This window comes from Cibotium barometz, chromosome 45 (genome assembly GCF_041138505.1).
Source record: "Cibotium barometz isolate CiBa-2024 chromosome 45, ASM4113850v1, whole genome shotgun sequence".
Taxonomy (NCBI): Eukaryota; Viridiplantae; Streptophyta; class Polypodiopsida; order Cyatheales; family Cibotiaceae; genus Cibotium; species Cibotium barometz.
Genome location: NC_141090.1, coordinates 43,658,860 through 43,683,414, shown reverse-complemented (window position 1 = coordinate 43,683,414; position 24,555 = coordinate 43,658,860). Strand labels below are relative to the sequence as shown.

General features: G+C 47.9%; 1 protein-coding gene across 3 annotated transcripts; it reads left to right on the top strand.

Annotated features, from left to right (window-relative positions):
- The first annotated feature begins 232 nt into the window (after positions 1-232).
- Positions 233-24,555, top strand: LOC147612799 (myb family transcription factor PHL7-like). 3 transcript variants are annotated; one of them, XM_086783433.1, is made up of 6 exons: positions 233-633; positions 23,035-23,111; positions 23,256-23,298; positions 23,456-23,513; positions 23,637-23,706; positions 23,806-24,555. In XM_086783433.1, exons 1-6 carry the CDS (start codon positions 504-506, stop codon positions 24,061-24,063), a joined length of 636 nt encoding a protein of 211 aa, XP_086639559.1. In that variant the 5' UTR covers positions 233-503; the 3' UTR covers positions 24,064-24,555. The 3 variants fall into 3 exon arrangements, with proteins under 3 accessions (XP_086639559.1, XP_086639558.1, XP_086639560.1); XM_086783432.1 differs by having other exon boundaries at positions 253-633; positions 23,032-23,111; XM_086783434.1 differs by lacking the exons at positions 23,035-23,111; positions 23,256-23,298 and having other exon boundaries at positions 253-633.

Genomic DNA, 24,555 nt, shown 5'->3' with positions numbered 1-24,555 from the left:
AGACAACTCCAACATGCAGGTCTGAGAGATAAAATGAGAGAAGGAAGATCATTGTGCCATGCATATTGTGGATGAGGAGAGAGAAAGAGAGAGCCGCCTTTCTATTTTTGATGAGAAAATAGAAAAGAAGATTTTATGCCAAAAAAGAAACCTTAATAATCTCCTAACCCATAAGTATTTGGTGGCTTTTGACCTTCGTTTGGATAAATATGCTCCATAAAACAACATAAATATTTAAAAGCGGAAGTAAGTCGTTTTGCAAGAGCAGTATTAGAGTAAAGTTGGTCCGTCCTTAAGGCCGCTACCTTGCTCTCTATGGTTGCTTCTTCCAAAATCCTCGTTCAATTGCTACTACTACACATGTAACTATTCTCTGTGCGGGTGTGTGTAATGTATCAACCCAAGAAGTTCTCCACCACAAGCCTACAAGCCTTGTGCCTCTCAAAGGCCAGGCTACAGAGGAGCGGCTTTCTTCCTCTTCCGTTTCGTCTGCAGCAGCGGCTATGGCGAAGAACGAAGCTGCAGCGGGACTAGGGTTAGGGTTAGCATCTGCATCCAAGCAGCGATTGAAATGGACCTCGGATCTCCATGATCGCTTCGTTGAAGCCGTCACTCAGCTCGGCGGACCAGACAGTGCGTGTGCTCACAACCCTAACAGCCCCTTGTTGCATTGCATCCGGGCGTTCTTTTCCTAGAGTTGCACATCGATAAAAAATCCTTTTTCCAAAATTTTTTCCTTAGAAAATGCTACCGTTTGAGGTTTCTGTCAACAATTCTATGAAACGTATATTTACAGAATAAAATAAGTACGACCAAGTTGCAGAGCAGCACATAGAGGTGAGAAATGATAAACTGAGATTTTGGGAGCTTACTGTGGTTATGCTAGGTGCATACTGCATTCTCAAGCAGGAGACACTCTTGTGGCAAATAGCTCGAGAAAAAGTCAAGGAAAAGAGTACCCAGATAGGCTGACTTGCTGCTGTAGAGGGGGGTGAAAAGCCCCCATAAATAGGGGTGTTCCCCCCCTAATTCATGCATCTATCTTTACTGTAGCCCCTTGGCTTCTGACCAGCAAAGAAAGCGAGTAGACTCTAGGCTCCAACCCTAGAAGCTCACCAGAAGGACAGGACATACTTTTACGACAATTCATCCACTTAGAGACAGCTTGCTGCCGATCTGTACAACACAAATGCAAGTAGTTGTGGGTGGAGCTATTCATGGCTTGCCAAAGGGCAAGAGCTTATATCGATCATTTGGTCCTCTTTTGGCACCCACATGGCGAGAGCTTTACAGGTGTTTTGACTTCAAAAGAGATACCGTCTTTGCTATTAGTTGATTTTATTCATCTCATTCTGCAAATTATCCTCTATGGAAATTTAAATTTAAGCTCAAGGCTATCTTGTCCTCTCTGACGGCCCGGTCCCCACGGGACTCCAAACGGGCTCACTCACGTGCCGACGTGCCGAACGGCACAAGGGACCAACGCGTTCCCCGCGGCTCGCGTAGAGCCAGCGGCAACGGAGACTTCACGGTTTGCTTGCCAAGAGGAAGAGGAAATGAGAAAGACCCGCGGTGGAGTCGTCTTTGCTATTAACCAAGAGAAATATTTACAAGAGGACGCACCGTTTTGAAAACGGGCATGAGCTACGGCCGTTTCCGGGGGGGGGGGGGGGGGTAAGGGCCCGGACCGCGGCTCGGAGGATGAGACGGAGTAGAGGGTAGGCGCTTGAGCTTGGCGCTTGAGGTTGCTTGAGAGCTTGGGTGGCTTGAGTGAGAGGAGTACCCCATATAGATGCAATTTCCTCGGGGCGGTCAAGCACCCTCCCAAAGCACCCCCTCCCTCCGGATAGTAATCCCAACGTGAGCACCATGAAGGGGGGGGCGTGAGCACCCATGGTGGCGTGAGCATCCAAGAGGGGGGGCGTGAGCATAGGCTGAGGGAGGGACACCGACGTGATGAAACATCACACACACCCCACCTTACAGAGCTGGAAGCCCCTTTCAAGCTGCAAAAAGGATATGTACAACATGTACAGAGAATGCAAAAAAAGGATATGTACAACATGTACAGAGAATGCAAAAGGCAACCCTCAACGGGTAAGGCATCACATGTTGCTGGCATCATCTTGCAATGCATCTGGGAATTTGTAAAACTGCATAACTGAGTGCTTGTGTGCATCCAACAACTTTGCCTCTGGTATCCAAACACAATCTGTTAAGGGTCGGCCTTTCCACTTGACATAGAATTTTGGTTGATTGTGGCGGACCCTTGCCTTTAGAATGATCTCTGGTTCAAAGGGATTAGAATTGTTGTCGACCAGTGGCACGTGACGGCTAAATTTCTCATCTACATACAATCTCTTGAGTAAGCTAATGTGGAATGCATTGTGAATTCTGACGGATTCTGGTAATTCTAACTTGTAGTTGACTCCGTTGTAACTTTGAAGGACCCTATAGGGGCCGTAGTACCTGTGATTGAACTTCGGGGTGAGGTTCTTTGGCAAGGCGATGTTTTGAGCGCTAACCAACACCAAGTCCCCCGGGTGGAATTCGACTTGAGTTCTGTGGCGATCTGCGTATTTGGCATACCTCTGCTTACTGTGCACTAAATTTTGCCTGGCTATCTACATGCGTAACTGCCACTGTCTCAGAAACTGCTCTGCATCATGATCTTCTGCATGAATAGCTCCGGTGGCGATTGCCAAGGGGGTTATCACCTCCTTACCCGTTGCGAGTTCGAAAGGTGAGAAGCCCGTAGCGTTGTGTATGGAGCTATTGTAGTGGAATTCTAGGATTTCTAAGTACTCTGCCCAATCTTTCTGATCTGTTGTGACGTAACTGCGGATGTAATCCTCAATCCCTTGGTTGATGCGTTCTGTCTGTCCATCTGTTTGGGGGTGATATGCAGATGAGAACCGAAGCTGTGTGTCGAGCAGCTTGAAGAGTTCTCTCCACATAGAGCTCATGAACCTTCTATCCCGATCGGAAACTATAGCCGTCGGCAAACCATGATACTTGAAAACATGTTTGAAGAATAGTTTGGCCGTTAGATATGCAGTAAGAGGTGGCTTGGCGCTGACCACGTCCCATGGTCGAGACGGTATTGGCATTGTTTGCAGTAAGCCCGCCGGTTTTACTTGTTGCGCCTTGACCAAATGGCAGGTGGGGCATGATCTTACATATTCGATTACATCATCTTGCATCTTAGGCCAATAGAAGAATCTACTCAATTTTTCAAATGACCGTTTCTGGCCACCATGGCCTGCTAGTTTGCAATCATGGGCCTCCCACAACAATCTGGCTTTCAAGTTAGGCACTTCAGACACAGATTTTCCCGTGGGCGTAGAAGAGTCCATCCCTAAAATCATACAACCCTAATGCTGATTTGCCTTGGTGTAAGTCATTGAACATTCTCTGCACTGCTGGATCCTGTTTGATTGCTGACCTGATCTCATCTAAGACATCACTGTCCACTGCACTTACTGCATTTATGTTTGCGTTTACTGCAATTGTGTCAGGCATCCGGCTCAATGCATCAGGCATGACGTTTTGTTTGCCGGGTTTGTGCATTATTTCTATGTCGAATTCTGCAAGGAGATCCTGCCATCTAGCTTGTTTGGGTGAGATTTTAGGCTGGGTTTGGAAGTACTTGAGAGATATGTTGTCAGTGAATACATTAGTGTGTTTATCTTGTACACAGTGTCGCCATTTTTCCAAGCAATGAACCATTGCATACATTTCTTTCTCATGTGTAGGCCACCTGTGCTGAATATCAGAAAACTTTTTGGATTCGTAGGCAACAGGATGGCCATCTTGCATGAGCACCCCGCCGAGAGCTCCATCAGATGCATCTGTGTGTATCTCGAATTCTTTATCGAATTCGGTAGCTTCAAGACGGGGGTGCCACACATGGCGATTTTCATTTTTTCGAATGCATCATTTTCCCTTGTTGCCCAAGTGAAGACCCTTTTGCCCTTGGTGATATCTGTTAGAGGGGTGATAATTTTAGAGAAGTCGCGGATGTGTTTGCGGCAGAACTGAGTGAAGCCGACAAACTCCCGGACCTCCCTAACATTGGTAGGTATGGGCCACTTGAGCACTGCTTCTACCTTGCATGGATCCACTGTGATTCCTCTGTTGCTGACAACAAATCCCAAAAACTCCACCTCTGATACTGCAAACTCACATTTTTCTGGTTTAGCATACAGTTTACATTCTCTGAGTCTCTGCAGCACCTTTGTGAGATGTTCTTTATGCTGAGTGAGGGTTTTACTGTAGATCAAGAGGTCGTCGATGTAAATGATCAAAAAGTCATCAAGAAAGTCCTTGAAGGCATCATTCATCAGGGTACAAAAGGTGGCTGGGGCGTTCGTGAGCCCAAACGGCAGCACGAGCCATTCATAGCTACCATACCTTGTCTTGAATGCTGTCTTCTGGACGTCCCCTTCTGCGATACGAATTTGATGGTACCCTGATCGGAGGTCGATACGTGTGAAGTATTGAGCTCCAGCTAGTCTGTCCATCAAATCGTCCATCACCGGAATGGGGTATTTGTTCTTGATAGTGACTTTATTGAGTGCCCGGTAATCTGTACAAAGCCTAGTTGTGCCATCCTTTTTGGTCACAAAAAGGACTGGTGCCTCGTATGGAGATTTGCTCGGCCTAATCAATCCTTGTTGCATAAGCTCACCTAGCTGCCTTTTGAGCTCTTTGAGTTTGGTGGCGTCCATTCTGTACGGCGGCCGTGCTGGCGGGGTGTGTCCAGGAAGTAAGTCAATCTTGTGGTCCACTGACCGCTGCGGCGGCAGACCGGGTGGCAATTGGTTTGGCAAGACGTCCTTAAATTGCTCAAGAACCTCTTTAATCTCTGGTTGCCCAACCACCACTTTGGCTATGCCGTCGTCACTGTCCACTCGCATAATGCATAAGTGTACTTGGGCTCCATGCCTCATGTCCCTTTCCACTTGCTTAGCTGAGTACCAGTACCAGTCAGGAGTCATGTCGTCCCACGACAACGGCTTACTCCGGGCATCTTGACTCTGCTTTGTTGCATTTTCTGGTTTACTGCCGAGCACCCCCAGCCCCTGCAACTCTGGCCATGCATGCTGTTGTCTCTGCAGGGTTGCATTGACTGGCTTGATATTCTCTATGATTACCCTTTTCCCTTTGTCGCTGATGGCAGGGTTCACCTGATTGCTTGTGGGCCTTCTGCCACTAGGCCACTGCGTTTTGATAGGAGCCTTTTTGTCCATGTGGCCGTGCCTCGGCATCTCCTTTGTCCTTGGTGGGGTCCTCTTCGTTGAGCGGGGTGGGGTGGACCTGACGCATGGTACCAGCACCCCGGTCCCTTGCATGTCAAGGAGAAGATTATTGACCCCTTTTCCCAACAGTGCTAGGAGATATTTATCGATCCATGCAAGTCCCACAATGGCTTCGAAGGCATCCATCGGAACCACAAGGAAGTCCATTTTGGCCTTCCATGCGCTCGCTTGGACCGGCACGGAGTACACCATGAGCACATTGGAGTCGGCGCCTTGAGCAAACGACACCTCCAATGGCGTGGCCGTATGCGTCAACCGCACCCCCAACTTCTTAGCACATTGTGGAGTCATGAAGTTATGAGTTGCGCCCGTGTCCACCATAATGTCTTGTTTTACTCTGTTCATCTCCGCTTGGAAGTACAAGTGCGGAACTGTCTGCAGTTGCGCTGCCATGCATCTCGGCATTGCCTGCACGGCCCCTACACGAGGCATATTCGACGCATCATCCCCTGAGTAGGAGCACTCCGGCTCATCCACTTCTGTAATCTGCACTCCATGGTGACAACACGCATCATGTTGCTCACTGTCATCATCTGCATCATCCTGGGCTTCTACCGTGTTCACTCTGGATTGTGTTGGCCGTTTTGGGCACTCATTATCATAATGATCACCACTACACCAACGGCAGCTCCTCCAGGTAAGGGGCCTCTGATAACTGCTTTTGTTGACACTCTGTGCGGTGGATTGAGTGTTACTTCTCCAGCTGTTACTCCCTTGGCTCCCATAGCCGCCTCTGCGAGGGATTGGGTAACCTCCACCCCGATTTGTCACTGATTGTGTCCCAGATGACTCAGTTCCGATGTCTCGTGTTGCATTCTCCGGCCTTGCCTGCATCCTAGGGACATTAGCATTGTTAACTGCAGTTGCATTGGCCCGTGCATTGACCCTGCGGCGGCTATCTGCATCTGCTAATCTTTCAGCCATAACCATGGCTTCTTCATAGTCTTTGGGATCCTGTTTTTCGACTTCCCTTCTTGCCCAATCTTTTAACCCGAACAAGAAACCGTGCAACCGATCCACTGAGGTCATCTTAGCGATCTGCAGCATGATCTGTCGATACTTGCTTATATATTCAGACAGCTTGCCATCGCCTTGAGCCAGGTTTCTCCATTCATCTCTTATTTTGAAGACTTCGTTGCGGGGGACAAAATACTCTGTGATGTCCCTTTTGAATTCGTCCCAGGACCTCCAACCGCCTCCCTCCACGCGTTTCTCTGCGGCGAGGAGCCAGTTGAAAGCATCCCCTGTGAGAAAACGGCCCGCAATCTTGACCCAATGCCTTTCGGCCACTTGATTCATCTCCAAGTATTCTTCTACCTCGCGGACCCACTTCTGCAAAACCAGAGAATCCCGGAGTCCCGAGTATTTTTCTGGCGGTTGAGGTTTGTACTTCCCAAAACCATCATCATCTTGTCCCCTACGCCTTTCGTGACGGCGGCGGCCATGTTGGGCGGACTCATCCTCGGAGTCGGGGGGGGATCCCGGCCCCTCCTCTCGGGAACCCGCAACGACAACCGGTCCATCAAGGTTTCTAACAAGTCTTCTAGACGGCCAAGTCGCTCGTCTTGCTCTGTCATCCGGGCCTGCACTTCAGAGCTCCCCCGGAAATCTCCTTCTTCAGCCATATTCCTTGCCGACGAGGGTTCTGGCCGTTCACCCGGCCACTCTTGGCGTTCGGCTTGATCAACCCACCGCCGGACTTCGGCACGAATTTCAGTTGAGAGGGCTTCTTCCTCTTCAATCCGTCGAGCTTCTGCTTGAGACGACGGGTCTTCGCTACTTTCGTAACCGGCTTCTTGTTGAATCTGTTCACGAACCACGTCGCGCCGTTTAGGCATGGGACGGTGGCTCGGCCGAGTGGATTCCGGCTCTGATACCAAGTGTGACGGCCCGGTCCCCACGGGACTCCAAACGGGCTCACTCACGTGCCGACGTGCCGAACGGCACAAGGGACCAACGCGTTCCCCGCGGCTCGCGTAGAGCCAATGGCAACGGGGACTTCACGGTTTGCTTGCCAAGAGAAAGAGGAAATGAGAAAGACCCGCGGTGGAGTCGTCTTTGCTATTAACCAAGAGAAATATTTACAAGAGGACGCACCGTTTTGAAAACGGGCATGAGCTACGGCCGTTTCGGGGGGGGGGGGGGGGGGGGGTAAGGGCCCGGACCGCGGCTCGGAGGATGAGAGGGAGTAGAGGGTAGGCGCTTGAGCTTGGCGCTTGAGGTTGCTTGAGAGCTTGGGTGGCTTGAGTGAGAGGAGTACCCCATATAGATGCAATTTCCTCGGGGCGGTCAAGCACCCTCCCAAAGCACCCCCTCCCTCCGGATAGTAATCCCAACGTGAGCACCATGAAGGGGGGGGCGTGAGCACCCATGGTGGCGTGAGCATCCAAGAGGGGGGGGCGTGAGCATAGGCTGAGGGAGGGACACCGACGTGATGAAACATCACATCCTCCTATAAGCTTTGTGACATTGTCATTGGTGTTGATGTTCACCCCCACCGACGGTGGATGTAGAGGAAAACCCCTGCATGACATGTGATTGACCTTGTTTAAGCGTGGAAATGAAGGTCATGAGTGTAGAAGATAGTGTGTTGACCATTGTGCAACATGTCAACACCGTTGTGGAAGCATGCATGGGCTATGCTGCAAAGCAATGAAGGATCCAAAATCTCAAGAATTAGCTTTAAAAGGAGAAGCTGAATGAAGGGAAAGCTATGGAGGTGTTCCTCACCAAAATTAAAGATATCCAAGAATAGATCACTACAATCGGGAATGAGCGTGCCATCCTTGCTCGTCACGCGATCTAAATGTGATTATTTTATCACATGCTTAAATGTTGGTGTGAGTGACTTCTCTCACCTTTGAGAAGTTCAATTCTTTAGTTCAAGAAGAGAAAATGTGTGTGCAAAGTTGCAATAGTGGTGACCAAGCTTTCTCCATTAACACAAAGAAGAAGGGTAAGGGCTCTAATTCTTCATGTAAGAAGAAAAAAATTAAATGCTTTTATTGTAACAAGAAAGGATACATAGCTAAAGAGTGCATACAAAAGTAAACAGATAACAAAAATAGCAGTTCGAAAACCAAAGAAGAATCCAATAATTATGCAAAGAGAGAGTTGTTTGTGATTGTTGAGGAGGTGTAATAGATGTAGGAGTTCAAGATGATTCTTGGATCATCGATAGTGGGGTTTCTAAGCATATGATTAGTTGCAAAGGGTATTCTTCCCTTGGGCTTGTGGAAGATGACATCATGGTGGCAGTGGAAAATGATGCAAAGTGTCCTATCAAAGGTATAGGTACTATCTCACTCATTGTGTAAAGAAGTTTTTGTAAAGAGTCTTTTAAATGTTTCCACATATGAAGAGGAACCTTCTTTCTGTCTCGGCCATCACAAATTATGACTTGTAGGTTCACTTTGACCGGAATGGAACTGTTATTCTTAACGCATATGACAAGGTCATTGCCAAGGGCATTTGACCGGAATGGAACTGTTATTCTTAACGCATATGACAAGGTCATTGCCAAGGGCATTTGAAGAAACAACTTGTACAAGCTCTTACCGGTTGGAATTTAAGCCGATTTGGATAGTAGCAATGTATGCTACAAGGGATATGTCCATCTCAATATGCAAGTTCTTTCAAAGATACAAAAAGGTAAGCGAGTTGAGTAATTGTAACTACTTTTTGATAGTTCAAATGTATGCAAAGCTTGCTTGATGGGTAAGCAGTACTAGAAACCCTTTTTTCAAGAGGTAAATTTTAGGGCCTCAAGAATGTAGTCTTGATGTCCAATTGATGCATACTCCCAACTCATATGAGTTGCCAATGCAGTGACTATTGTGATAGTAGTCATCTTTGACATAGGAGCAAAGGTCTCATCATAATCTATTTCCTTCTCCTGAGAATAGTCTTTTGCAAAAAGTCTTGCTTTGATTCTCAATAGATCCATTAGACTTATGGTTGACCTTGTACACCCACTTTGTACCAATTATATTCTTACCAGGGGGAAGGTCCACAAGTTTTCAAGTATTGTTCTTGAAAACAAACCTATACTTATCTTGCATGGCTTTTTTCCAATGCTGAATGCCTTGAGCCTGTTGGAATCACTGAAAGCAACTAATATCACTTCCCTTAGCATAGAACATGCCAAGGGACTGAGTGCCTTGTAAGTATCTGAATATTGTATCCCTTTCAATTACTTTTGCTTCTCTCCCTCATCTTCAAAAATTCAGCATACGTAACTTAATCACATTTAAATGATAGAATAAATTATGATCATACTTCCACTATGTACAATGCTTTTATAGGCACCAAGGCCTTATCTATTGATCCTAAATAAGAGGATGTTCACACCACTAAGTACACTTGACTAGACTCCAGACTAACTCCGAAATATCCAAGACATACTTTAGATTCCTACCCTTTCTTAACAAAACCACGAGGTTGAGATACATATATCTTCTCGTGTAAATCATCATTCAAGAAGGCAGTCTTGATATCCAACTGATGTTGTACATTCCAACCATGATGCGCTACCAATGCAATAATACATCTGATCGTAGTTATATGAGACGTGGATGCAATAATACATCTGATCGTAGTTATATGAGACGTGGATGCAAAGGTCTCATTATTATCTATGCCCTTATCTTGAGCATAACTCTTTGCAACAAGCCTTGCCTTGTAGCGATCAACGCTCCCATTAGCTTTATGCGTAAACTTATAAATCCACTTTGTACCAACGGCCTTTTTACTATGTTAATTCTTTCTATCTTTAGTGGTGCATATGAATAATTCTTTTTGTTTGTTATGATTCTTTCTATTATGATCCTTAGTGCTAGGCTCCATGGCTGAGTCTGCCCTGCATCTTCGGAGCTTTGACAGAAACTCAATACACATACCTTTTTATGAATGTATGCTCTTATGTGTGTGCGTGTGTGCGCGCGTGTGGGGTGTGTGTGTGGGAGCATATATTGATACCAAGTTTCTCTTATGTGTGTGTGTGTGTGCGCGCGTGTGGGGTGTGTGTGTGGGAGCATATATTGATACCAAGTTTTACACCCACTATGGGCATTGATGACGTTAGTGGGGATGTCGTAGTAGCTAGTCCATACTATGCATGATGGAGTTAGGGTGCACCAATTCTCTTGGTTAAGAAAAAAGGTTAAGGTACGTGGCGGATGTGTATTGATTAGAAACGTCTTAACAAGGTTACAATTAAAAACAAATACCCATTGCGATCTTATTGATAGGTTACAAGGAGCTAAGTATTTCACAAAGCTTGATTTGCGAACTGGTTATCATTACATCCGTATTGTAGAGAAAGATGTTTCTAAAACTGCTTTTAGGACACGTTACGGCCATTACGAATTTTTAGTGTTACCCTTTGGTCTCACTAATGCACTAGCAACTTTCCAACAGATAATGAATGATTTATTTTGGGATCTGTTAGGAAAATGCGTGGTGGTTTTCTTAGATGACATTTTGATATAGAGTAAAACTTTGGTTGAGCATGAGAATCATCTTAAAGAGGTTCTAGGAAAGCTCAGGAAGGAGAAACTGTATTGTAAATTATCTAAGTGTGATTTCTTCAAGAAGGAATTGTTATACTTGGGTCATACGATCTCTTGAGATGGCTTAAGTATAGATTTGGATCGAATCCAAAAGGTTTTGGAATGGCCATTTCCACGTACGGTCAAGCAGTTAAGATCTTTCTTAGGTTTCATGGTGTTCCTTTGAAAATCTGTCAAGAATTATTCGAAGATGACAGTGTCTTTTACCAATCTTCTTTTAAGGGTAAAAATAAAAAGTCTAATTCTCCGATTGAGTGGAATGAGAAGCTACAGGGAACTTTCGGTACTTTGAAAAATAAAGTTTGAGATGCTTCTGTGTTAGCCTTGCCAGATTCTAGCAAGCCTTACATTGTTGAGATTGATGTTAGTGATTTTGCGGTAGGCGCAACTTTGTTCTAGGATGGGAAGCTTGTGGCCTTCGAGAGTAAGAAACTCAATGATGCACAGACTAGGTATCTAGTTTAGGAGAAAGAGTTGTATGCGATCATTTATGCTTTAAAGGCATGGAGATGATATCTCTATGGGTCTGAGTTTATGGTCTTGACAGATCACCAGTCTTTGCAGTACACTTGTGATCAACCGGACTTGAAAGGTAGAAAGACCAGATGGGTTGAGTTGATGCAAGACTTTGATTTCATGATTAAATATAGGAAAGGTAGCTTGAATCGCATTGCTAATGCGTTGAGTCGAATTGGTGAAGTTAATGAACTTAGCATCACGGAAATTACTGCTAACTTGAATGATTCACTCTGGGGAAAATGCAGTACAGATATTTTCTTTGAAAAGTATTGGAATTTGGTAGAATCAGGGTCCTAACTCTGAGGTAGATCAAAACCTAGTGAATCAAGGAAAAGCCAATCATTTTTTTATTCAGAATGGTCTCTTATTCCGAAATGATAAGGTTTGCGTGCCGGATGTGCTGGAAATTAGACTCGGGATCCTCTTTGAGTGCCATGATGCACCATCCGCAAGACATCTTGGCATACAGCGAACCTTGGCTTTGGTTAGAAGGATTTTTCTGGCCAAAAATGAAAGATTTTATTAAGAGTTATGCGGTCCGATGTCATCAATGTCAGATAAACAAGCTTGAACGCCTTAAATCTGCTGGGTTATTGCATCCTTTGGATATTCCATCTCGAAAGTGGGAAAGTATTTCCATGGATTTCATTACGGGACTTCCACGTACTAGCAGGGATCACGATGCCATTTGGGTAGTCGTGGATAGATTGACAAAGATGGCTAGATTTTTATCCACAAAGACAACAGTCAAAGCGTTTGAATTGGCTTACCAATTTGTCGAGCAGCTGTTGAGACTGTATGGTCTACCTTCTGATATTGTGAACGATCGGGACTCTAAGTTCACGGCTCATTTTTGACAGAAAGTTTTCAAGAAATTGGGAACTACTTTTATGCCTCCCTCTTTGCTTTAATCGATTTGTGCCACTTTACCCAAGTGGGCCACCCTTCAATTCAATTCGATTCAAAAGGTGCGGGTCACGTACTCTTATCCGAGCAGGTTCGGCCCTTGCTTTTCGGGTCTTTCTCCACCCATACCTCGTTACATGCCTAGCCCTTACGGACGCACAGATGAATATGGGCTTACCATGTCCCATCGATGGCATCTAACCTATGCTGATTTCGGCGGACTGTGCTCTACCCCGGTGAACCCATGCGGTTTCGACGTGCCTAGAGGCCAAAGGCGAATCCGTTCACGGTCCGTTAGACTAACCAGTCGAAGGTGGCCCTAGCCTTGCCTCGGTCATGCTTTACTGGGCTTATACACATTTGCTTACGCTGCCCCCTCTTTAGCTCACCCTAGCCCCCATCTTGAGGGACATTGTCCTCAAGGCTTCACACCAAGTCTTTATAGTCAAAGCCTGCTTGAGCAGGGTGAGGCCGAACCGTTGCCCAATGGGAACCTTCCCCATATTGCTATCGATGTCTTCATGTCGCACAGAGAGTATGAGTTTTTCTGATCACCCGTAGTCTGATGGGTAAACAGAACGTGTGAATCAGATTTTAGAGGATATGCTTCGTGCGTATATCTCTAGAAAACCATTGAGTTGGGAAAAGTACCTTCCAATGACGGAATTTGCCTATAACAGTTCTAAGTATACGGCTACTGGTTATAGTCCGTGCATGCTTATGTATGGGTATCAACTCAGGGCACTTGTTGATGTCGGTCTTAAGGACATTGAGCTTGATGTATCGAGGGATTTCTTGCGATGCAGGAAATGCTGACCCAAGAACTCGACTAATGCGCCCAAGCTTACTCCAGACCAGAAAGCTCAGGCAGGCAAGATCGGTGGTAAATGGAGTCTAGAAGAGATAGCTGAGTACAAGGAGGGTAGATGTTTCTTTTGTCATATAAAAGGACACACTTCTAAGCATTGTCCAAAGAAGACTACCACTCCGCAGACTACCGCCCCAGCCTCCACGGCTTCCGTTGTGAACCCCACTCCCCCACAGACCCCAGTGGTTGTCCGTAGTTCTTTGGACCCCGGTTCTTCGGTTGGTACAATCGTTAGCCAAGAGCTTGAAGATAAGAAAAAGGGCGCCTAAGACTAGGAGTATGAGCGCAATGAACTGCTCAAGACATTCGGCTATGTAGGTGGCCAAAGCGTCGTTGTCTTGTTTGACAGTGGTAGCACGGATGATGTGGTCACGAAACAAGCCGCTCGGCGAGCTCGGTTCCTACTAACTTTGGTAGACAAGAAGGTCGAGGGTTTTCGCACAGGCATGATGACGAGCATCAAGTTTGAAGCTCAAGGTGCTAAGCTAGTGATTAAGACTCCCAAGACAGCCTTCCCTTCGGAATGGGCCCACTATGCATTTGTGGTCATACCTTTTGGCTTGACACGAACGCTGCAGCCACATTCAACCGCATGATGATGCGGATATTCCGAGACTTGATTGGCAGGTATGTGTTCATATTTTTAAACGACATACTTGTATTTCCAGCTACTGTAGAGTAGCATGACATTGATATGGAGAAGGTTTTGAAGTTGTTGGAAAGCAATGAACTCTATGTCAACGAGAAAAAGTTGGAGTTTTATTTGTTCCAGGTTCACTACCTTGGATACATAATCAATGTTGAGGGCATCCGACTCGACCCGGCTAAAGTGGTCGAGATAGTCAATTGGGAGATATCGCAGACAGCTTATGATATCCGGTCATTTATGGGCATATGCCAAACATATTCCACCAACATCGATAGATTCTCTGACCTCTCAGCAGACCGTACATATTTGCTTAAGGGTGTCAAGACTAGAAGATTGCAGAACGGAATGACTCCACGAGCTTTGGAGGCATTCAAGAACGTCAAGATGGTCTTGTCAGAGGCACCTTATCTAGCGTTGGCCTCCTGAGATGAGCCATTCCAAGTAATCACCGATGTGAGTAACATTGCGATTGGAGTTGTTTTACAGCAGAATAGCCATCCAGTACCTTACATGTCTCATAAGCTGCTACCGGCATAAAAGAATTACTCGGTCTATGATCGGGAACTCTTCACAGTGATTCAGGCCCTGAAACCATTTCCTTTATGGGCGAGACTTTGAGGTTCGCACTGACCATTAGGCATTGCGTTGGAATTAGACAATGCCAAGTGCACAGTGGAGTGATCGTCACCACCGCTGGAGCCAAAATTTTTAGCAATTTGGTGGCATGATCGAGTACCTTCCAGGAAAGGCCAATCCAGTGGGCAATGCTTTGAGCAGGAAGGGAACAGTGACTATGATTCAGACCACTAGACTAGACCTTGATGGTACGGGACTAGAAGATATGCAACACACATACGTGGATTCTGAGGAATTCAGTACACATTGGGAACATACATTGGACACCACAGGACCATGCTACTTTTTGATACGGGATGGTTTGCTTTTCTACAAAGATTGCCTTTTGATTATGAAGTCGTTCAGGGTAGCTATTCTCCATGACACCCATGATGCCATCACTGGTGGTCACAGGGGCATGAACTCGACACAGAGAAGTTAGAACTACAATTTTATTGGCCAAGAATGAGGCGAGATGTGTTCACTCACGTGCAACATTGTGAGATTTGTTAGAAAGTGAAAGGGTCTCATGGGAAGAAAGCAGGGTTGCTTCAACCATTGCCCATTCCTGAGGGACCTTTCCAAGATATATCTATGGATTTTGTGACAAATTTGCCTCCCAGTCCGGGTAAGCGTAACACCGAGTGCTCATAGCCTCCGCAAAGAAGAGAAAAAGAAAAGGGGCGAGGGGACACCCCTGATGGACTGATCTGGTCAGCTCAAAACTCGGCCCCCGTCCTCCTGCAATCAACACCTAGCTACGAGCTGTGGAATACAGAGCCGCCACCCCTCTAATCCAGCCTGGCTCAAAGCCCAGGCGAAGCATAGTGCCCTCTAAGAAACCCCAATCAACTCTATCGTATGCCTTCTCAAAATCGAGAAGCATCACGACCAAGTCCTCACCAAGAAATCTAGCTCGGGCCGTCGCCTCCCAGAAAGTAAAGATGTTGTCAAGGATACTGCGCTCCTTGACGAATCCTGTCTGGGTAGCATGAATCAACTCCCCCAAGAAGGGCTGGATCCTCAAACTCAAGGTCTTTGCTAAGACCTTGTAGACAGTATTGAGGATCATAATAGGTCTCCAATGCCGAAAATCATCTGATACTCCCTCCCCCTTGGGGATAAGAAAGATCAAGCCCTCTGAAAAGCTCTGTGGCACCACCCCAGTGTCCAAAACATACTGAAAGCCCCTGCGGAGGCCTGGCCCCAAAAGGTCCCAATAGCGCATAAAAAAGGCCGGCGTCAATCCGTCCTCCCCTGGGCAACTATGTCGCGGCAGGACCCTCAAGGCCTCGGCAAGCTCAATCTCTGAAAGAGGCGCACCAAGAACTGTACGCATACGGTCTGTGACCCTCCTCTGCACATGGGCCCACACAGTCTGTCTGCAAGCATCCCGATCCTCGGTGGCTGGCTCCGCTGAAAGCAGGTCTCTATAGAATGCAGTGGCAATGGCTCTGATCTCCCCGGGCTCAGTAGCTACCGATCCATCCGGCCTACCAAGCTGAAGGACTCCTGCTCGAGCATGGCGGGGTCCAGTGATCTCAAAAAACTCCCCAGTCACTCTATCACCAAGCTGCGTCCACTGAGAGGCCTGACGACGATAGTAAAACTCATGTCTCTGCTCCTCTGCCTCTCTAACCTCCTGGTGTGCCTGGCTCAGCTGGGACGCCACCCACTCACATGCAGGCTGCTGCTCCTGAAGGCGCTGAAGCGAAGCAAGGCTGCGTCTCAGCCGATGCTCCCGCTCGCGAATCTCTCCCCGCCGTGTCAAAGCTGTAGCGTGCAAAAAAGAGCTAAGCTCGATGAGTCCCCGGGCACACTGGCCTGCTGCATCCTGGTCAGAGCACTGACTATCATGCCAGATCCTCTCAATGTCCTCAGCGAGACTGGGATCTGTAAGTACCCTCTCTGGGATCCTCAACTGCAAGCTGGGCTCTCGTGTCCTCTCCTCCAGTGTCAAGATAACTGGCGCATGATCTGAAAATGAGGTGCCAGCGAGAATGCCGACGGAGCCCCCTCGCTCCCCTAACCAGTCGCCCACATAAAAGCGATCAATCCGTGATAGATTAGTCCCTCCCTGCCGGCGATCCGACCGAGAGAAACTAAGACTGTCCTGAGAGCGGGAGAAGGCCCCATGCTGCCATGCATCAGTGATCCTCAGTGACATGCAAAACCGGTCCCAAGCTGCAAGCTCCGTGCCGTGCACTGTAACATGACTGCCTCCCACCCTATCGGCCGGGCCCTCAAGCATGTTGAAGTCTCCCCCGACACACCAATGTGCGGCCTCTGGCAATGCATCCGTAACCTGGGTCCAGAACTCTGCTCTGGCACTAGCATGGTTGGGCGCATAGACGTTGAGCACGCCCAATAGCTCATCATGCATCCTCAGAATGACATACTGTGCTCTACCAGGCACAATGATCCCTCGATCCACAATGGCCTGCCGCCATACATCTATGACCATGCATACTCCTCCCTGTCCACCCAAAGGACCAAACCCTGCAGACCAAAAGGTGTCCCATCTACTAGGCATCACCGAACCATATCTCCGGATCCTGCTCTCACCCAAGTGGTGCTCCTGCATTATCAAAATATCAATGCTGCCACCAACCAGGCATCTGTGAAGCTCCTGCCTCAAGCAACCACGATAGCGTATAAAATGTGCTCCGCCAAGGCCCTGTACATTCCATGAGATGATCCTCATGGATGACTTGCTGAGGTGGATGTTGTCTCAGCCGTACGGCGGGCCTTCGCAAGCGGCTTGGATGGAGAGTAGTCCCCATCCGAGCGGCTGCGAATCTGCCCACCCGGTGTACTGCAAGAATCACGGATCAGGCGCCAGTGGCTGTGGCCCATGGCGATTGCCTCCCGCTTTGACAGAGCAACCTCGTGTATACATACATATCCAGGGTCTCGTGCTAAGTCTGCCACTATGGGAACGACCAAATGACGAATCCCTAAGGCATCCACACTCCCGGGATCCAAGAAAAAATGAGCCAACTCCCATAGTCGGCCTATCACATCTGTCACCTCCAGATCGCTCACATGATGAGAAAACTCAACTGCCTGAGTCTTCAAAGTGCTAAGAGCGAGCTCTAGAGTCCACTCCCGGTCGCATGGGCCACATAGAGGGAACGAGAAGGCCACCGCTGAATCAAGTGCCTCCTCCCCGCGGGCTCCCCGCGGGCCGGAGGTATCACTACATGAACTCGGATGGGTGCTGGCTCATGGAGGCCCTCTGCTCCAAAAAGCCGTGTGAAGGCGTAATCAAAAGCCTCCGAGCGCTGTCTAATGCCGAGGCCTACTGCGGATAGATGATATCCGTGAAGCCCGAATCGGCATGGTAAGTCTCCTCTGTGGTGCTCGAGCGAGGTCGGTGCTCAGCGCCCTCCGGACTGCAGGTGAACGCCAGGGGACTGCCAGGGCCTCCCGGGGAGGTGAGGGGAGGAGGGGGGGGGCGAGGGGGGGGGGGGGGGGGGGGGAAGGGAGCCGCTGCCGAAACCGGAACGGGGACGGGAGGAGGCGAAGGTGGAAGCGAGGCGGTGGGGGGGATGGGGGTGGGGGGGGTGAAGGAGGGGGTTCTGGCATCTCCTGATCCTCAGTCGTCGCAGGGGTCTCCTCCTGGAGGGGAGCAAAGCTGTTCCTCACGGGAACCCAGTGATGCTAAGACTGTGGCTGCTGCTGCAGCGGTCTCTGGGCGTGCTGCTGTGGTTGTCTCCCTCGACGGTGCCCCTGTCCAGGCTGCCACTCCGAGGTCTCTGTGGCCTGAGCAGGTGTCCCGGAGGCTGCCTGCCGAGCCGCATCTGAGGGCGGGCCATCGGGGGCCTGCTGCTGTGGTGAGGGTCGGGGTCTCCTGCGAGGGCAGGCCTTGGCCAGATGACCGACCTGCCTGCAAATGAAGTACTGGTTCGGGAGCCCCGAGAACTCCACTCTTTGATCAATCCATCCCCCCCCTATCCTAGGTAGCTGAATGACCTTAGGAAGGGAGGAGATGTCAGACACCAAAACTCTGACCGAAGGTAGCCCAGCTGCTCTGGCCACCGCTGAAGCTGCTGTGGGGCCAGTCTCTAGTACCGAGCCCACCAATGCTCCTAGCCTAGAGAGGAGCGGAAGATACTCCCGGCGGAGTCCAGGGAAGCAAACTGTAACATGGAAAAGGCGCTCTCCCTGCTCAGCCGCTGCTGGGTCAAAGCCATGCTGCCAAGGTCTGAAGAAAGCCCGAGCACCCCTGATGTCAAGGGGACTCATGGCTAGGACCTTGGCCATGCTCTGGGCGGTGTCGAACTCGATCTGGTAATGTCCACGGCCCAGTAGCTGTACGTCCAGGATCTTGCCCACATCTGCAAGAAGGCGGGCCTGGAGAAGATCCCGGATCTCCCCTCTGTTGGGGCGAGTGCCGACTATACGGCAGATGGTGGAATGAGCCTGGAGGCGTTCCACCTCTGCGGTGAGGTTCGCTTCCTCTTCTGGCGAAAGAGAAAGCCTGATGGGGGTGTCCTCAGGGGCGGGCGAGGGGGCTGCGGGGGAGTCCCTCTGAGGCGGGGCGGGAGGAGCCTCCATCAGAGTCTGAAGCTATGGCGAAGGCGAGGCGAAAGCGGAGATCCTGCAAGAACCGAGCTGCACATAGAGAGGCGGAAGACGAAGGCTGGAGAAAAAGGAAAAAAAACCCCCTTGGGGGCGGAAATCAGCAAGAAAAGGGAGGGGGGGCGAAGCTCTGCGGAGTAGCCCTTGGGGGGGGCGGGGGGGGGGGGGGGGGGAGCGGCGCGCAAGAGGGGTGGGGGGGAGAAAGAGCTGGCGGAGGGGGGGGGTCGGGGCGCTGCAGAGGGGAGGTGGGCGCGAAAAGAAGGGGGGGCGCGAAGGCAGCGGGCAGAACAGCGAGGGAGGGGGGCGCAGTAGCGAGGGCAGGCGGGGGGGGGGGGGGGGCGCGAGGAATGAGGGGGGCGCGAGGGGGCGAGCAGGCAGGAAGGCGGGGGGGGGCGCAGGTGTGCAGGTAGCGCGAGCAGGGAGGGGCGGGAGCTTCAGCGAGCAGTTGTCCTTCTTGATCTCGTTCTATCCTTAGTGCCGTCGATATCGGAATATATTTGGTGTTCAAGTTCTTGAGATGATTGATGAAGTCTCTCACAGTTTTGTGTTCAAGCTACTTGAATTGATATAATTGTGTTATAGAGGTATGCTTGAGACCTATCTTGGAGAACCCCATTGTAAATGCTAGCTCCAAGTCTTCCACGGTTTCTCTTTGTGAATCTTCTAGCATTTGAAACCAGGGCAAAGTGTTGTGCACTTTCCAAGGTTAATCCAAAAGCATGTGTCTTTGTTCTAGGATTGGGCACCTTTTCTGTTGTATAGACTTTCTTAAAAGGAGTCAAATGGCTATAGGGGTCCCCATTCCATCGAACTTCGAAATTAGCTTGGCTATTGATCTGATCTAGCTCACCGCCCAACCATAGAGCCGTTTAGGCTCACCCCCGAGCACAGGGAGTAAGTAGCATCCAAGACTTGGCTCCACGTGCAAAGTGTCTGGTGTCCCATACCACGAGTACACGCCTGTTGGATGTAAGCACGGAATAGTCTCAAGGCCTCAAGTCCAGGTCTAAGGAGCTGTGTTATGTACCTAACGCTAATCATTGGGATTAGTGGCCTAATCCGACAAGGTCAGGGGAGCCATGGGAAAGCAGGCTGATATGGGTGGCTAAGGTGGATTATTTATGGCTATTTATGGCTAGTTGGTTATTGACAGTGGGTGTGAGCCTAGACTAGAGACTCCCGCCATAGACTTGGCAATGGGAGTGAGCCTTAGCCCTTGGCTCGGGGGTTGTTTGCAGTCTCACACTACGGTTGAGAGGTGAGATAGCCTGCACCCCTTCTTTATGGTACTAATCTTGTTGTTTGTGTGTAGGGAGATCTTGGAGGTATCTTATAGTTGGTATCAGGGCAATCCTAGGTTTGTGTGTTTTTTTTTTTTTCAAGTCTTGTGCGTAAGTTGAATCTCATGTATTTCTCTCCACACCATGTTTGTGTTTTGATCTCAATGAAAGGCATGCTATTTTTTCTGAATTTTGTGTCATGCATGTTGCATAGTGTGGTCCTGTATGTATGGTTGACAGAGGGTTGACAGAGGGAAGTGCACATGTGAGAGGGTTATGTGTGCATCCATGAGGTTTCATAGTTTGGTCCTGTATGTATGGTCGACAGAGGGAAGCGCACATGTGAGAGGGTTATGTGTGCATCCATGAGGTTTAGCTGCATGTATTTGTGTGCAGGCAGCCCAAGTGGTCAGGCTTATGTGGGTGTGCATAGTTGAGGGAGAGAGGCATGCATGAGGTGACTATGCGACCATATGTAGGAGAGCGCATCTTTTTGCTGGCTATGGTTGTAGTTGACTAGGGTACCAAGGTTTAATTGTAAGCTTTGCTACTTCTCTTCCAAGCGAAGGCCACATACATACCCGCTAAGCATTCATGCAGTCATCGCAGTAGAGAACAGCAACGCTATTCGCCTATGGAAGTACAGCATACTGTACGGAAGCCAGGGCTGAGGGCTGAGATGCAGGCAACAGAGGCTGAGGGCTGTGCACAGCAGGAAAAAAGCACATGTAGATGACTAATCGATGCAGAAAAGCATCCATAATCTACTTTCGGCAAAAAGCTTAAAAAAGAAAAGAAAAGCTATACGTGTTTTTGAGTTAAACACAGGCATGACCAGTTTTTTGTGGGAGAATCGTGGGGCTAAAAAAAAGGTTGAGGTGAGGTTTGCTTTTTATGGGCAAACGCACGGGCTGAAATCTCAGCTAAGACTTCTCTTTGTGTTGCTTACTTTGCCCAGTATACGGAGACTTCTCTTTGTGTTACTTACTTTGCCCAGTATACGGTCGAAAGATTACACAGGCAGGACGGGTGCACTTTAGCTGTAAGATCTCCACAGACCATGCCCAAGGATCATGTGACCTAGAACTGAAACCCTAATGAGGTTTCATAGGCCCGACATTATACGGAGCACTTAGCTGTAAGATCTCCACAAACCATGCCCAAGGATCATGTGACCTAGAACTGAAACCCTAATAAGGTTTCATAGACCCGACATTATATGGATCACATGACCGCAATAGATTGTGGCTAGTGACTCACCACCCGAGCGTAGAGTCCTCCGAACTCACCTTTGAGCTTGAGGTTTGCTTGCCTGTGAGCTTGCTTGGTACCGATGGCCCCAACGTACGACTAGGCCAAACCACCCACCTTGTAGCTCCATGGCCATGAGGTCTTGCATGCCCTTGGTAGCCCTCCTATCTACTGCATGGATACCTCAATAACTTAAAGTGCCCCCAAGTTCACTTATATAGCAATAACCTAGCTATTATTTGCCCTTGCTTTATGTATTAGCTTTCCAGCTTTATTTATAAGCTTTTAGCCATTATTAGCCAGCTATTTTAACCCTAACCCTAATCATGGGTTAGCACACGTCTCTAGTCCCAGGTTAACCTAACCCTAGGCCAGTCAAGACGTAACATACTTCCCTCCTATTCAATTCATGTCCTTGTGAATGCATAAGGAGACAAGCCCATGTAAGCGAATCCTTGGATCCGGACATCCATCCATAGCATCTACTCAAGTCTACTCCCTCTTACCTAGGCGAGTGTAAGACTCCTCTTGTAGACCCTGCTACAAAGATCCAATTGCTTACTATCAATCCAACTCTCATCCAAGAGCTGAATCCCAATAGGGCATCCAGTCTTAAAGTGCAACAAGCTCTACCATAACGACCCTCTACAAGTGGGCTAAAAGGTAGAAGGAAGGAAATTTCAGATTTTGGTTTTGCTACAAGATAGTTTGTGGAGTTCTTTTTTGTTGCAAGGTTTCTTGTCTATGTCACTATTGCAACTTTTTAAGAGGGCGTTGAGGTTACTTTAACTTACGCCATGCTTTTGCTGATAGCCCATGGTGGACTGCTTCTCAACCAATTTCCGTGATTCTTGGAGATGAATGCACTCAGTATCATTCTAGATTGTGTTTGGGTATGCATAGAGACTAAGTGAGTACGACACAGGATTGCTTATATAATGTCTTATATAAGAACAAGTACTGTACTACACTACCTGGGGAGCAGTTGTTATTAATTTAGAATGCAGAATCTAGGTACTTTATCAGGGCTTTATGATAGACTTTTCCCTTTATGCTGCTTGTGGAATTGTCCATACATGACTCTCTTCTTCCTTCAGAGAACATCATGCAGCAGTAGACTCAACTTGGGAGATAATTGGGGGGCTTGATAGCTTGGCAGATTTGGAGGGCCAGATGTACAAATGTTATTTAGGGATCCATACCTATTATGTACGGATAGACTCCTATGAGTATCTGGGATAAAAACGTCTTCCTCTCATTCTGTGCTATGGGGATCATTTGGCACTACGTTCTTTTGTAAGAGGTCAAGTATTGTGACTAGGGAGGGCAGATGTGCTGCCTGGCCTGCTTGTTTCTTGTGGGAGCAAAGAAAGTTAAGGTTTTTATTTCCTGTGTTATTGGACCATTCATGCTGAATTGGATGGTAACAATCAGGATATCTTTTAGCTAAGGGATATATTTTATGCAGCAGGAGCTACTCCGAAATGCGTTCTAAGAGCTATGCGTGTACAAGGCCTTAATATATATCATGTCAAGAGTCACCTGCAGGTATTGCCTTTGGATGCACCTTGCGACCAAATGCTTTTTCTATTGTTGCAAGTGCAAGTTAATTGTGTGCTATTTTTTTGCAAGCTCATTTTCTCTCACTGCTGTAGTATGCACTTATAATGTCAATTTCGCATGCTGTTGCAGAAGTATAGGCTTGCCAAGGTTGTCCCAGATTCTGGGGGAGATGGTATGCCCAGCTAATCATAGTTTCGTAGTTCTAATTGTAGAAGGGACATAACATTGTCATGTCTTTTCAGTTTCTTGCTCGATCAGAACTTTTGAGTCAACAGAGTAATGAAATCTAAGGTTTCAGTGTTTGATCTGTTATGCACCTTTTGGCACAGGTGGTAAGTCTGATAAGGTGGCTACTGAGGACATCCTATCCAATTTGGACTCTGCATCGTGAGCTGTCTATACTTTGCCTTTTTTGTTTGTGATGTACTTCAGATATGGGGCACATTGCCTTTGTTTCTTGTGTTTCTGTTTTTGTCACCTTAGTATTTATTAAAGGTTGTTGTTGGGCAGTGGCTTAGAAATCTCGGAAGCTTTGCGCATGCAGATGGAAGTGCAAAAGCGATTACATGAGCAGCTTGAGGTATTCTTTTGACTTTCAAAGAGAGTTTCTATGTGTTGGTGTTTAGGATTTCTGAATTGCCAACAGTAGATGTTAAGGTTTGTGGTATTTCATGTCCAGGTACAGCGGCAGTTACAGCTGCGGATTGAAGCTCAGGCCAAGTATTTGCAGAAGATAGTTGAAGAACAACAGAGGTTAAGTGAAACTTTGAAGGTCTCCACTTCCTCTCAAGAGCAAGATGCACTGAAGTTGATTGAGCCTCCAATAAGCAGAACTTTTGAAACAAATCCCAATCAACCACAAGCTACATATGGCCTTCAAGTACAATGCACTGGTGGCTCTGGAAGCAGTCCCATTGTATATGCTAGAGAAACATAAATTTGAGAGCTGCTCTGAAGAAGGGAAGCTTATGGCGAACTTTAGTGTATCAGCAGTCCCATTGTATATGCTAGAGAAACATAAATTTGAGAGCTGCTCTGAAGAAGGGAAGCTTATGGCGAACTTTAGTGTATCAACAGGTCAGCCACGCCAGAAAAATAACGGGTCTGAAATGTATAACAGGAAACGAGGGAAATGGGGGATTTTAGCATTTAGGCACCCAAATCAAGTTGCAGCCTTCAGGTAGCCCTTGAAACCATTCTGTGTATTGCTCTGCCAAGGAAAGGTTGAATATGAGCCAAGAGGGTTAAGGCAGATGTACCCTTGGAAGGTACAAAGGTTATTTTGCAGGATGTTGCTGTTAGAGAAAATTTTCACATTTACAGTACACTCAATCAATAGTCTTGGTTTTAAAGAGGCTAGACTAGACTAATTACATTGCTTAACACTTCCATTATCTTGATTTAAATCTAGAATCAAGCAGGTTCTATC

What these genes read in the sequence shown, in the direction of transcription:
- LOC147612799 (XM_086783432.1), top strand. Translation starts at nt 504, where the DNA reads ATGGCGAAGAACGAAGCTGCAGCGGGACTAGGGTTAGGGTTAGCATCT. An exon ending in TCAGCTCGGCGGACCAGACA is followed by an intron (nt 634 to 23,031) that starts GTGCGTGTGCTC and finishes TATTTTATGCAG; the next exon opens with CAGGAGCTACTCCGAAATGC. An exon ending in ATGTCAAGAGTCACCTGCAG is followed by an intron (nt 23,112 to 23,255) that starts GTATTGCCTTTG and finishes ATGCTGTTGCAG; the next exon opens with AAGTATAGGCTTGCCAAGGT.